This window comes from Stegostoma tigrinum, chromosome 29 (assembly GCF_030684315.1).
Source record: "Stegostoma tigrinum isolate sSteTig4 chromosome 29, sSteTig4.hap1, whole genome shotgun sequence".
Taxonomy (NCBI): Eukaryota; Metazoa; Chordata; class Chondrichthyes; order Orectolobiformes; family Stegostomatidae; genus Stegostoma; species Stegostoma tigrinum.
The window spans coordinates 25,250,302-25,265,093 of record NC_081382.1 but is presented as its reverse complement, the minus strand read 5'-3'; the positions used below and the strand labels follow the sequence as shown (position 1 = coordinate 25,265,093).

At 41.9% G+C, this 14,792-nt stretch overlaps 1 protein-coding gene across 1 annotated transcript in view; it reads right to left on the bottom strand.

Moving 5' to 3' along the window:
- adgrd2 (adhesion G protein-coupled receptor D2) overlaps positions 1-14,792 on the bottom strand; it is a 133,576-nt gene that overhangs the window by 18,558 nt on the left and 100,226 nt on the right. The window contains exons 23-24 of the mRNA XM_059638335.1: positions 14,127-14,265; positions 12,627-12,706 (exon numbers count right to left, since the gene is read on the bottom strand). Coding sequence (XP_059494318.1) covers positions 12,627-12,706; positions 14,127-14,265 — 219 coding nt within the window. The remainder of the gene's footprint in view (positions 1-12,626; positions 12,707-14,126; positions 14,266-14,792) is intronic.

The window sequence follows — 14,792 nt, the reverse complement described above, 5'->3', positions numbered from 1 at the left end:
ATCAATGTTGATGTATACAAGTGGAAATTTCCAGAATGGGGTGTTTCATACAACCAGATTTAATGTGATATTAATTTTTCCAAGTAGCTAGGCTGCCAGAGTAATATATTTTGTTTCCCACACTTCTGGGTAAGAGACAATTTCTTTCCTATCCTGCCTGTACAGGTGAATCGGTTTACTTGTCTAGGAAGCATTGAACAACATGTGTAGAAACGATCCACAAGGCGACTATGCTAATGAATCATCTTGGAGCATAAGGCCAATGATTACTCAAGGAGTTCACAGAAGACTTGTCTATATTTGATGTGTGGATAAGTTCTCTCAAACAATACTTAATGCCTCAGAAAGGTGGAACAATACACATTCCATCAGAGATGTCAGGGAAAGGGTGAGCCCATTAAAAAAATTTGTAGCAGCATTAAGGCAACTTGCTTCAACGTGGGAATTTGGCACCAGTTAAACACGGAACTAACTACATGAAAATATTCTAATTCCAAGATTTAGAGACCTCACCACTGAAGGGGATGAGTGCCCAGACTGAGGACATGATGGCCCAGTGGTATTATCACTCAACTATAAATACAAAAACACAGTTAATATTCTGGGAACTGGGGCTCAAAGCCGCCATACTGGAATATGGTGGAATTAAGAATCTACAGATGACTATGAAACAATTGTCAGAAAAAACCCATCTGACTCACTAATGTCCTTGAGGGAAGGAAACTGTCATCCTTACCTCATCAGGCCTACATGTGACTCTTAAGTGACCTCTGGACAATTAGGGTCAAGCAATAAATGCTGGTCATGCCAATGATGCCCTCATCCTGTGAATGTGAAAATTGTCGGGCAAGAAAAGTGTCAGGAAGAATGCCACCCCCACTTCTTTGTCACTATAACAGGCAGTGTCAGGCAGCATGCCACCCCCACCTCTCTGTCACGGTAACACACAGTGTCAGGCAGTAGCTCCTCTCTCTCTGTCACTGTAACACACAGTGTCAGGAGCATGCCACCCCCCACCTATCACGGTAACACACAGTGTCAGGCAGCAGCTTTGTTTCACTGATGGCAACATACTAAAGGCAGTCAGCCTGTGTGAAAGGAGGGGTACGTGAATGGCACGGTCCTGCATCAGAGTCAGAGCTGGATCTTATGTGGCAAATATATGATTTAAGAATAAAACATTTCATGAAAGGGGAAGGGGAGACAAGCTTTGTAAAGTGAGGGTGGACTTCTGTCAATCAGAGGACACTGATTGGCCATTTCCAATCCAGGTGTGTGGCCAGGGTCAGTCCAGGGGCTTGACCATTTCCAATCCCAGGTGCAGGGCCAGGGTCAGTCCAGGGGCCAGGCCATTTCCAATCCAGGCGTGTGGCCAGGGTCAGTCCAGGGGCTTGGCCATTTCCAATCCCAGGTGCATGGCCAGGGTCAGTCCAGGGGCCAGGCCATTTCCAATCCCAGGTGCGTGGCCAGGGTCAGTCCAGGGGCTTGGCCATTTCCAATCCCAGGTGCGTGGCCAGGGTCAGTCCAGGGGCTTGGCCATTTCCAATCCCAGGTGCGTGGCCAGGGTCAGTCCAGGGGCTTGGCCATTTCCAATCCCAGGTGCATGGCCAGGGTCAGTTCAGGGACTTGGCCATTTCCAATCCTAGGCGTGTGGCCAGGGTCAGTCCAGGGGCTTGGCCATTTCCAATCCCAGGTGCATGGCCAGGGTCAGTCCAGGGACTTGGCCATTTCCAATCCTAGGCGTGTGGCCAGGGTCAGTCCAGGGGCTTGGCCATTTCCAATCCCAGGTGCATGGCCAGGGTCAGTTCAGGGGCGTGGCCATTTCCAATCCTAGGCGTGTGGCCAGGGTCAGTCCAGGGGCTTGGCCATTTCCAATCCCAGGTGCGTGGCCAGGGTCAGTTCAGGGGCTAGGCCATTTCCAATCCCAGGTGCATGGCCAGGGTCAGTCCAGGGACTTGGCCATTTCCAATCCAGGTGCGTGGCCAGGGTCAGTTTAGGGGCTTGGGCATTGCCAATCCCAGGTGCGTGGCCTGGGTCAGTCCAGGGACTTGGCCATTTCCAATCCCAGGTGCGTGGCCTGGGTCAGTCCAGGGGCTTGACCATTTCCAATCCCAGGTGTGTGGCCTGGGTCAGTCCAGGGGCTTGACCATTTCCAATCCCAGGTGTGTGGCCTGGGTCAGTCCAGGGGCTTGACCATTTCCAATCCCAGGCGCGTGGCCATGGTCAGTCAGGCAGATGGTCCAATGGAAGTGAGGGTACCTGCTCCATTACAGGCTGAGGTTATTGCTACCCCGTGAAATCAATCAGCACCATGCTGCTCACTCAGCTGGCGTCATCTTGTGAATTCAGTCTGGTCAGTGAGCCACAATGAGTCAGTGTATGTAAGGCGTCTCTGGGTTTCTACAGGAAGCTACCACAATCTGAGAAGGAGGTCCAGGGCTTGGGTCAGGTAGCGTCCAGCTGCCCTTTACATCTGCTGCCCGAAACTTCAACCTCAGAAGATCCTGCCAGTGGCCATAGCCTCCTGGCTCCTCCCCACATAATGTGGCAAGTAACTAGTGTAACATCTTGCTTGCATAGATAATGAGTTCTGAAGCAGGTAAGCGCATGAGGTTACTCAGCTCAGGTACTGGCCAACCAACCCAATGTCACAATGAAAAGTCTCACCCATAGTAAATAATCCCACAATAGTTCTGTATCCTATTCCTGTTTTCCTTTGCAGTGCACAAAATCTCTCTAAAGGGAAATATCCAACAATAAGCATTTTTCAGGTATAACTAAAGTTTCAAATGGTTTGACAACAAGGATAAATCATGAGCTTGTCAAAATGCAACTACTCACAAAACTCAAAATAATCTTCACCCTAGGATGTCCCCTCTGGCTTGTCTTTTGCTTGGTTTGTAAGACTAATTTTAGGGTTCAGTGAAACTCCCAGCCGAGGGACAGGCTTTGTAAAATGAAAGTCTCATTTTTAAATTCAATACACGAACAGCTGCCACAAATGTATTTCTCATTTATTCATGTATTTCTCTGCACTCCCAGAGGGAAATATTACAAAGAATGAAACTAATTTGTCTATTTAAAGCTTAACCAATGATATTCAATATCAAAACCTATCAAGATACAGAAGAACTAAGTATACAAATGCAACATGTTTTGTTCAGAGTCACAATGTGATGTTATTGCTGATACAGCAGTGTCAAGTTACAATTAACACAAATTGGGGTCACTGTGAGGTTTCATTAACACTCATCTAAAGACTGCTGGAAAAACCCTCAAGTAAATGGCACATATGTTAGAGATGACATTTGATCTCCTTAGAGCAGTAACAAGTGAAGTTTAACACATTGCAAGCTGCACATAGACTTCAACACCCCCAACTGTGAAGTTAATAATAAAGTCACACCTGACAGTTCCAAAGCTTTGGACAATTCCAGGGTTCATAGTTATCACAAAGTCACTTCAAAGATCCATAACAGCAGACTTCAGGATAACCAAAAAAATGTACATTTTTGGATATTTCTTGTGCCTGAGCCATCAATGACTTAGAGACATCTCTCTGATCAGTTCTCAATATTATTTGCTAGTAGCAGTCAAACTATTTTCTAATTCCACCCCATTTTAATATTTGAAAATTAAACATGTTTCCTGATGCCAACAAAAACAACTGAATTCTAGCCTTAAATTCAATGGCAGCTCACAGTTGTGTTTCTCATTTTGAAGGGGTTTACTTTGGCCTTACTCATTCTTTCCCTTTTGAAGGTTCTGATTCTTGCTTGCACATAAAGGCAATGGACGTGGGGAACTGGACTTTAAACGCTGTTAGAAAGAGGTGAGAAATTAAAGCATTTCATCTTGGACTCAGCAGAAGTAGGACACATGAAACAGGTTTGAACAAAGAGGTTCCATTTTATAGGAGCAAATTACTGCAGATGCTAGAATCTGTTCTGAAAACAACACACTGGAGATCGCAGTGGGTCAGGCAGCGTCCATGTAAAGACAGGAAACTAATGTTTCAAGCTTAGATGACTTGAATGCTCTGGTGAAGAGTCATCTAGACTCAAAATGTTAGCTTGCTCTCTGTCCATGGATGCAACCTGATCTATTGTTAGCTCCAGCATTTATTGCTTTCAGCACAGGCTCCATTTTATGCTACTGTCAAGTCAGATGGTTAGATATATAAATACTCAAGACCTTGTTTTACATGGGTAAAAAGAAGTTGTACACATATTGCAGCTTGTTCAAAAAGATAATGGAACCTGCCAAAGTGTATTGCATCCCCATGACAATATCCTTACCAATCAGAAGCTACCTGTCTGATCTGTGAGATTGACAGTTAATTGATCTTTCTGTATTCCCATATCAATTATGACCCAAACAATCAGCACCCTCTTTTCACTCTCTATGAAATGATGTCTCTTTTCAAGTTTGCTTCATGCATTCTAGTTCTAATAAGTGCAAGATAAACAGTTTCAACTGCTCGTCACCTTTTGCAATGTTTAAGTACAGTGCTTATTAGATTTTAATCAAAGCTTTGAGAATGGGGATGTAGAACATGAGGTTCAGGCTACACAAAACCATTTCAGCTACCCTTTCAAATTTCAACTGCAGGCCTACTTTCCTAAAAACCAGGAGGGGCCCAATTTAACATAGCTTCATGACATCGTCAATGCAGTAAAGTAAATTTATCAGTGACTGAGACAAAGGTTTGAACTGCAGAAAAGTGCTGTCTGCTCTCCAACACAAGTGGTTCTTTTAGCGCTCCCATGGATGAGTCAGGAAGAAAGACCTCAGCCGACTGTACCAGCTCTGAGCAATGCCCTGAGTTTCTGCACTCAGCTAGTTTTAATTTGATTAGATGGCTGGGAAGACAGTAACCAGTTTGTCGGCTCCAGAATTAAAACCAAGACCTTCTTGTGTCAAGACTCTCCGTTTAACATCAGAAAAGCTCTTGTTTCTTGAGTGAAGCATTTAACCCAGGCCCTGTCTGTTCTCTCAGGTGGATGAGAAACATCCAATGACATTATTTTGAAGAACAGCAGGGGAGCTATTCTCAGTATCCATCTGATATTTATTCACCAATCAACGTCTCAAAAAATGTTATAATCCCAGTGCAATTTATAAAACTTCGTGCACAAATTTGCTGCCACCTTTCCTACATTACATCAATGACTACATTTCTAAAGTAGTTCATTATCTGTGTTATGTTTTGGGACATTCTAAGATCACGGAAGGTTACATAAATGCCAATCTTTAATTTGTTACAGAAGAATTGGAAAACAATTGGAGTAGCTGTGTTATAATCTATTATAAGGTTGTAACACAATGAAGAAATTCAAATGCCAAGAGCAAAACAAGCCTCAAATACCTAAGGTCAGAACTTGAGGCTGTCTTCAAATCTTAGCATTATAACAAACTATTCAAGATACTTTTCCAAAAAAAGTGTTGCCTTCAGTGTGACTTCATTTCCGGTTTCGCTAGAGGGTTTCATGACATTTGACACTTTGCAAGGACATGGTTTGAGAAGTGCTGGTTATCCCTTGCTTCCTGGCCCAATGATCACCACTAATGTGCAAACTTGGAGGACAACTGTCTGGAGACTTTTCAAATGCCACACACATTCGTTTCTCGATTAGGGAGAAGCAGTTCAAGTTTTCTTGCAACGCCGCAACTTGTCTGAATGCTAGTGGATATCTCCTTACTGCCAATCTCACACAGCCCTCACCAATTTCTCGCCAATGCTCACATCTTTTAGTGCTTGGGGAAAGTCAGCCTAAAAAATTCACAGTGAAAAACAGAAGTATTGGAAACCATTAATTAAAAATGAATAAACTACAATACATATAAATTACAATATAGATAAAGACATTTTGCCACAACATGTCTAACCTGCTGTTTATGCCATTTCTTCTCATCAGCATATTGGCTGAGTCCAACATGACTGAAAGAAACATGTTGGCTTTTACAATAGAGTGGAGCAGAATTTGTTGACCTGGTATAATATTTGTGTACAGCTGCCTCTTAATCTCCCCAAGTTTCTTGTTACACCATTTTAATCTTCAGTAACTAAGCAATACTGCATTAGACATTTTCTGAGCAAGAAAGAAAGTTGATAATGGCTTTGAGACAGATAATATAGATAACAGTTTTAAAAGGTACTGACATGACCAAGTAGCAGTTACAAACTATAATTTAAATGCACTTTAGGCTACTTGAAGAAATGTCCTCCTACTAAATATTGGCAAGTCCAAAACTTCTGTTTCCTTGATGCCAAGTCCATTCCTCTCCTTGGCAAGCTTCATGTCATTTCTTTGTTTTTATATTTGTTCACAGAATGTAGGATCATTGGTTAGGCCAACATTTATTACCCACTCATAATTGTTCTTGAGAAGGCAGTGATGACCCTATGAGCCTTCCTGACTCTATGGGCTATAGGACCACTTACAAGGCTGTTAGGAAAGGAGTTCCAGGAGTTTGCCTTAGTTACATGAATGAACAATGTTGTGGTTCCAAGGCAGGATGGTGTGTAATTTACAGGGGGACCTGTAGGCGGTGGTGTTCCCATGCATCTTGGACTGGACTTCCCCATCACTGACGATGGAAACAACTGTGGACCCTCTTCCTCCGGCAAGTTGCGGCAGGACTGAAAAGTTCAGATATGATCTGTTTGTTGTTGAATTGCTTATCCCTGTTTATCACTCATTACTTATGCTGTTTGGCATGCAAAGAACCTTGTTTTGTACATTCACCAGCTTGGCATCTGATTTTCAGGTATTCCTGGTGCTGCTCCTGGAATGCCCTCCTGCATTCTTCACAGAACTACAGATGATCCCTTGGCTTAGTGTTAATGGTAAACTGGGAGAAATGCTGGGCCATGAGGTTGCAGATTGTGTTTGAGTATGATCCTATTGCTGCTGGTGGCCCGCAGCACCTTAGGGATGCCCAGTCTTGAAGCTGTGCAAAATCTATCCCATTAGCACAGTAATGGTGCCACACAATATGAAGGAGGGTATCTCCATATGGACTGTGTGAAGGTTATTCCACTGATTCTGTCATGTATGTGTCATTCTGTCATCTGTGACGAACAGTTTGGAGAGAATAAGGTCACGTTTGTTTTCCTCTCTTGTTTGTTCCTTCATTACCTGCTGCAAAATCAGTCTAGAAGCTTTTATACTTGACCAGCTCGATCAGTAATGGTGCTGCTGAGCTATTCATGATGACAGACACTGAAGTCCCACAGTGCATTCTACGTGGCCCTTGCAAACCACAGTGCTTCTTGCCAATGCTGTTCAACATGCAATAGGATTTATTCATCAGCTAAGAAGGTTGGTGGGTCAAGGGGGTGGGGATGAAATGTGGTAATCAGTGAGAGGCTTCCTTGCTCATATTCGATGTGAGGCCAAGAGACTTCATGGGGTTTGGAGTCAATGCTAAGGCCTCTGAGGGCAACTCATTCCTGGCTATATGTCACGGTACACCACCTCTGCTGGAGAGGGCATACCCAGGTGTGCTAATAATGTTGTCTAAGACACTGAAAAGTATATTTGTGTGAGTATGACTGGGTCAGTCTTTGTTTGACTAGTCAATGAGACGTCTCTCCTAATTTTGGCATCAGATCCCAAATATTACAATGGAGGGCTTTGCAGCTTCAGCAGGGTTGAGTTTGTTATCATCATTTCCTTGGTTAGTGCCTTCTGGTCCATCCAGTTTCATTCCTTTCTTTAGGTTTTGTAGCTGTTTGATGCAGTTGTGAGGTTGCTAGGCCATTTCACACAGCAGTTAACTGTCAATCATATTGCTCTGGATCTGGAGTCACACATCAGCCAGATCAGGTGAAGACAATGGATTTTCTCCCCTAAAGTGAATCCCAGAATAGTTTTTCTTTTGAACAACAATCGATAACAGTCATCATGAGATTTTAATTCCAGATGTACTTTTTAAAATTCAAATTCTACCATCTTACACAGTGAGATTTGAATCTAAGAATCAGTTGCATGTCTGGAATCCTAGTGCAGCAACAAAACCAGGAGACCATCTCCCTCCCAGCCTCTGACCTTCCCCTGAGACCACAGTATTTATACGGCAAGTACATCAGACCCATATAGCTTCTGGCTTTATTTTGGTGTCATCACTGCTATAAAAGACAACAGACCTGAAATAATAGCCTTGCTTTTCCATCCACAGATGCTGCCTGACCTGCTGAGGGTCTCCAGTACTCTCTGTTTTAATTTTGTTTCATTCATAAGATTGCCTGTTCGCTCCTTCACCACAGTGCTGACAATGCTACCACCACAGCTCATCTACTGATGAAATCCTAATTCATCCCTTTGAAGCATCTCGATTGGAATATTCTAAAAGAAGAGTTGGGTCCGGGGGGGAAGCTTAATTCTGGGAACTCATCCTGAAAAGGAAACAGGAAGTGATTGAGCTGGTGAATTAATTGGCTAAGTGGCCAATCACTAGCCAATGGACCAGCAAGGGTATGGGATCATTCCTTGCAGCAAGCTGGGGGAAGCAGCACCTTGGCAGTGATTGCTGGGCTTTGTGGATTTTAAATTCATGGACGTGCTGGCAAGTCACAGGGAAGTGAGTAAAACTGAAATTCACCAGACTCACGTAGGAGCTTTCTGAAGGAATCGCAGGATGATCTCTTATTGAAAGAAGCAAAAGCTTCTGAAGGTTTCCTAAGCTTGTACCTTCAGCTTGCCTAGTCAGTGTTATTTCAAATGAAGTGGATGAATGATAAGATGCTGACCTTTGTGTTTTGTCTTTTCTTTTAAATTTTCAGTGCTGACTGAACCATGGAAATAGTGCAAGGGAGAACAAATTGATGAATTTAAAGAGACTAAGTGCTTTAAGGGGACAGTCTGTACACATGAAGCAAATGATTTTCCCCAACAAATTTAAGTGAAGATTTTGTAGTAAATCAATCCTAATAGAGAATAGCTTGGGTCATCTAACTTCTCATCACCCCTTGGGAGTAAACAGCTAAACGAGGTCAACTTGCTCACCCTAGGAAATTACTCCCTGGTGGGCTACAACATTTACAGTGAAGCAACCAAGTTTACATATGGGCAGCAGCTAGCACTAAGGGCTGGTTATTCCATGTAGCTTTCTTTGCTGATCTGTCCTCTGAACAAAACAAAATGACAACTGACTTTTCTAAGATGTCTGCTCCAACATCAGAATGTCACAACAGAGCACCAACCAGGAATTTTAGTATTAGGCAATTCCCAGGTTGTCCTCAAGGCTTTGCTGGATGCAATGAGGGAGAGTGTGGATATAATTTTGTTAGAAGTGCAGAAAAATCCAACGTCAGTGACCAAAAGGCTATGATTGCTGTGAACACAACAGGAGACATTTAGCACAAACAGATTAAATGCCACAAGTGAATTACTGACCTCCTTGGATCTGGTAAGGCGAACATGATCGCCACCTGATGGGACAGGCTCTCAGGCTTATAGCCTACCACACTCTCAAATTGCTAAGGAGCTAGAGGGCAAGCCCTTCAGCTTTAGAAGGGTTTGTGCCCCAGAACATGAACTGATCTCTTGGAAAAGCTCCAAGGCATGTTGATTCCGTGGACAGGGAACTACTACAACTTGCTGACTGTGAAGATTTTCAGAAGCTGCCCTCTTCCAGCAAGAGTACACTACCTCACTGTCTTGTCTTTGTGGGAATTACCTGTACATGAAACCCACAATGTGGCAGCTCTGGTGGAATTATTCAGTCTGTGAGGATGTCAAAAGAGTCTGCATTGAAAATTCAAAGGGCTCTTGATAGGGAGGTGTTGTAGTGACTGCAAGAGACCACGAACAGTGCAATTACCTTCGCAAATTTGTAGCCACATAGGAACAGGAGGTTGTCTGGCAGGTCACCCAATGCACCAAGCAATGCCCAGTGGACATGTTCATCAGCATTCTTCAGTATTAGCCCTATCAAGGAAATCACCTGAGCACTCTACATCAGAAGCTGTCTATGATTTTGTTCTCCTTTAGTCCTAGGCTGATCACAGGACACTGATGCCCAGAAGATTCATCACACGCCTTTACCATTTTTTTATGTTTCTAAGGTGCGAGACACATTTACTGATCACTTCTTGACTGACCTAAACCTACATTTTTTGGACAAAATGTATCATAAGCTAATGTGAAAAAAGATAAAATGAAAAATTCACACAGCAGCACTGCTCAGCTCCAAGGGTGCGATGGAGAAGTCAGGAAGGGGTGTAAATACAGACAGTGATTTTATCTAAAACAAACTAGCTGGGGGGAGCATTTTTCATTAAATAAACCTCTTTCAGTTTTACTCTCCTTTGGTTTGATCCATTGTATTGATTAAAATAAACTGAAATACACAGCAGGAGAAACATTATGATAAATCACGACTCTTTGCAACATGTTTAAAGGGCTGTTGTTGCTGTCACACTTCAAATTATTTTTTATAAAGTAAACAAAATATGTGAATACTCTGTATATCAAGTGCATTGCTGTTTGGCTGACAGTCAATAGGCTGCCAATAGCAAAAGAACACAATAAACACAACACAAAGAACACAATAGTGGGATTAAAGGAACAGTGTAGGAAGGAGTACATTCACTGTGAAGCACCTCTCCCACAAATTCAGTTTGAAAACACTTCATTTTGTAGTTCTTTTAAATTTTTATTTCCGTTGCCTCCTAATGAGCTTCCATTTTTGATCACACAATCCTATAAGTTTCTTCTAATGTCAGCTATTACATGTGCCCTTCCACGAGGTGTGGTGCAAATCAATATCTTTAATGTCTGGGCTGTAAGTAAGGTGTAAGTGATTGGCACACGCTAATATTGAACATTATTACATTTTCTAATCTGACCAACGCCTGACCATCATTGATACATTCTGTGAAAAGTTATTGACAAAACTCCAGAGTCTCCAAAGAAGGAGGAGAAAATCAAAATGATAGTCTTGCCTGGTTTACTGTCAAGTAATTTCTAATAGCTTGCACAAATATTCTCGATGTGCTTGTAACCCAGAAAACAGGGGAAAATTTCAAACATTAAGACTATCCCACAAAATAAAAACACTCCAGAAAATAATATCTTCTGTAACATTGGCCTTTCATCTAACATTAATCAAAGTATATCTAACTGTTGTCCACATGTATGTTAACGTTATTCCACTGCATCTCCCCACCACTTCTTGACAATACTAAAACTACCCATATTTTATGAGTATAAACTTCCTCTAACTAAATACACGATGACCAAAGCTATTGGCTTTGGATCTCCATCCAAGATTTATATGCTGGTGACTTATTCCATCAATCTTCTCAGCAACTGTCTGAGGCTCAAACAGACCATTTGTTACTCAGTTATCATCTTTGACCCAAGCTGAGGTTCAGAATGCATATGTGCTCCAAAAATGACACCTACTAATCTCACCTCATATTACCACCTGACTTCATTCCTACATCAATATATCTGCTATTGAAATGCTCACTCACGTTTTTGTTACATGAAACGCGATTATCTTAGGGCCCTCTTGCACTGTAGAGAAACATTTAATCATTGAAAACCCTATTACAGGTAGTTCTCCTATCATGTGATAGTTGTGTTCTTGTGTGACGTTGCACTATAGAAAATTGCTTTATGGGGAAATTGCTGTGGAAAATCACTATACCTGTGCAGCATAAAGTTTGCATTATCCAAACAGTTCATCAATTGCATCACATCCAAATTGTGTTCAAGAAATAGGCATTATAGCAGAACTATTTGTATACTGTTTCAACTTCTCCCTTGCCCTGTTCACCCATCAGGCCTATGCTCACCGACAAACATTGGCTCCTGGTTCAATAACATATCAACATTTTCACCCTTTCTTTTAAATCCCTTATGGCCATGGCTCTCCTCGTCCCTAGAACCCTCTTCCAATCATACAAACCTTCACAATCTTGCACTCTTCCAATTCTGACACATCTCCAACTTTAATTGCTCTGTCATTCAGCTGCCTGGGCCCTAGGCTCTGGAATTGTGTTCCTAAACTTCAGCATCACTCTCTCCTTTCTTAGGGTATTCTGTAAAGCCTACGTCCTTTGACAAACTTTTGGTTATGTATCCTGATATCCTCTGCTGTGGCTCAGTGTCAAACTTTGGAATCACTTTTATGAAGTGCTTCAGGACATGTTGCTGCATTAACGGTACAATATAAATGTGTTTTGTTATTTCCAGCTTGCCCTCTCTCTCCAGAATGATGCAATTCTACATTCAGTGATGCCCTAGTATTTTACTATCTGGCACCAAGTGCAAGTGACAATTGGCTACAAGATGACAGGGGCACAGCCAACATCCATGCATTTGCACATCCAGGAAGGATCATTAAATTGTGATGAAGGAACCAAAAAGATTTTTTCCCAGGCTGGTGCATCGAGGCCAATTGTAATGCCAATTGTCGCATTGCTACGATTACTAAACTCAGCATAGAGTGACAACTGAAGCTGGAAATTTACTGGTATTTATAACTATGCATTGGATAATCTTGTGGAACTGCTGTAATTCATGTAACTTAATTTAATTAATGAATTGACACCAGAATGGTTAACTTTCTATAGAATTTGTTTTATCAACAATAGATCAGAGTTTACTCACTGTTTTGTCAAGAGCTAAGTTTTCTGAGAAACACATCACATCTTCTGCTCTATTTTCCCTGTTGAAAATCATAGATGCCCCTAAAACAAAATCCAAGAAAGAAATAGTGAAGAAATTGAAAGGTTTGAGTAACCAATGAGTAAATATTAGGAATGCTGGTTAGTTCTGTCATGCACAGAACATAAGGGAAAAGCACTTTATAAGTATAATTTTAGACCACAACTTGAACCCCTGTGAAACGTTAAAGGACTGTTGTAACTGTACAATGACGCTGGATCCTATAGGGACTAAGGGCTATGTTGTGGCTGGCTTTGTTCTGTCCTGCAATACGGATTTTGGTCATACTTGTTGGCATTTATCATCATTAGCCTCAACATCTTTCACTGTGCTTAACAAATTTAAATATAAATGACAGACTTGCTAAAGACATTATTTTCTTCAGGATCTCATTTTCAAAATACAATCACCACAGGTCCTTTGCAGCATTAACCCCAACATTTCTGAATAGGTTGGTGGGGGGAGATGCTGAATAGAATTAAGGGAAAATTCACATAAAATGTTTTTAAAAATTTAGTGAGCATATGCAGAGAAGGCTCAGAAATATTATTCCCAATATTAAGTGTGAGCTGAGCTAGGTCAGGGGGAATCCAACATTCTGCACACGCTTCATCACCGTCTTACCTCTGGGTTTTCCAGCTATTCAGCAACAGTAGCTTTGCACAATGTAATCTCAACCCCAGCAATTAAAGAGACAATCCAAAGATGCAACTTGAAAGAATTGGCAGATGGAGATGTAGAAGATCAAAACGAAGTCCAGATGCTCAAATCTGTGCCCTGTTTTACTTAAAAATATCTTTTAATGTCTTGCCAAGGGTGGTGGGGAGGAACAGAGAGATAGCTTTCCCTAGCAACAGGAAAAAGAAGGCTGCAGCTGGGAAAAGGCAGCATGTTGGAGCTTGCAGAGGAGGCCAGTCACAGGAGTGCTGAGACTCACCTTCCACTGTAACTTTGTGGATAGTCCATGGAAAAAGCAAAGAAAGGCTCAGATGGTGCTTTATACAATTCTCTCGGCTTTCCAGCAATCTTACACTGATGTTCCAGCCAGAAATTTCACGGTAATTAATTTTGGAAATGATCTAGCTACATGCTTCAGGAATTTACTTGTGAGAAATTAGAGAGCAGTGGTTCAACATCTGGCATTTCACATTATTTTACCCATTGCTTGGGCGTAGCACTCAATCATGGTGTCATTTCGATGAATGTTACAGCAAACTGTATAAGTCAGCAGCATATGATTGGGGGGGGTTGACTCAGAAGGGTGCTTTTGCAGGGTTCTGCCATGGTCACTGCAGTGGGAGATTGGAGAAACCCAATAGAAAAGGTGTAACTAACACTTTCCAGCTGTTTGTATTGTTTCTGTTGGAGTTCTACTGCAGGTTTACTGACATGTTAGTGACCAATTGGGTAGACGCTGTGGATATTCCAAATGTACATGTTTACCTTTGTTGGAAGCTGATTTATTGGTTGCTGATTTCAAAGTATTCTTCTCAGGTGTAGAAATAGAGCATTTTCCAACATCCAGTGAGGTGGTCATCTTCGGACCGGTAAGACAACTTGATGGTCTTGAGCTTGCGCAGTTCTGCAGCAACAAATAGGCAGGGTATCAAAACAGAAATAGAAGTTGCTGGATAACCTCAACCAGTCAGGGTATCAAACAAATGGATAAATTGGGCTTTCCACCTTTTGCCAACTCCCAAAACTGAAAGAGATGCGAGATGAATTTGGATTATATCTTGAGTCCTGTTATTTGCTTATGGCTTATGGCTTATGGAAACTTATTAATAATTACGCCATGGTATGCAGAAATAGTTGGGGAAAAAATAGTGCTTAAATATTTAAAATCATTAAGTTAAACATTTTTGAATAGCCTTATTAAAAATTAACACTGCTTTAAACAGAATGTAGGAAGGATCTTTCCTATAGCTGAGTATGAATGCTTGGAAAACTTTGTCTGAATTTTACGGTCAAAAACAATGTCCCGAAAATTCCTTTTCAGCAGATGGCAATTGGTCACCACTGTTATTAAATCTACCTGCCGCTTCACATTTCTTTTACCCCACTGTACATCAGCGTCTCCCAGTTTTAAAGTTATTGCTGCACCAGAGG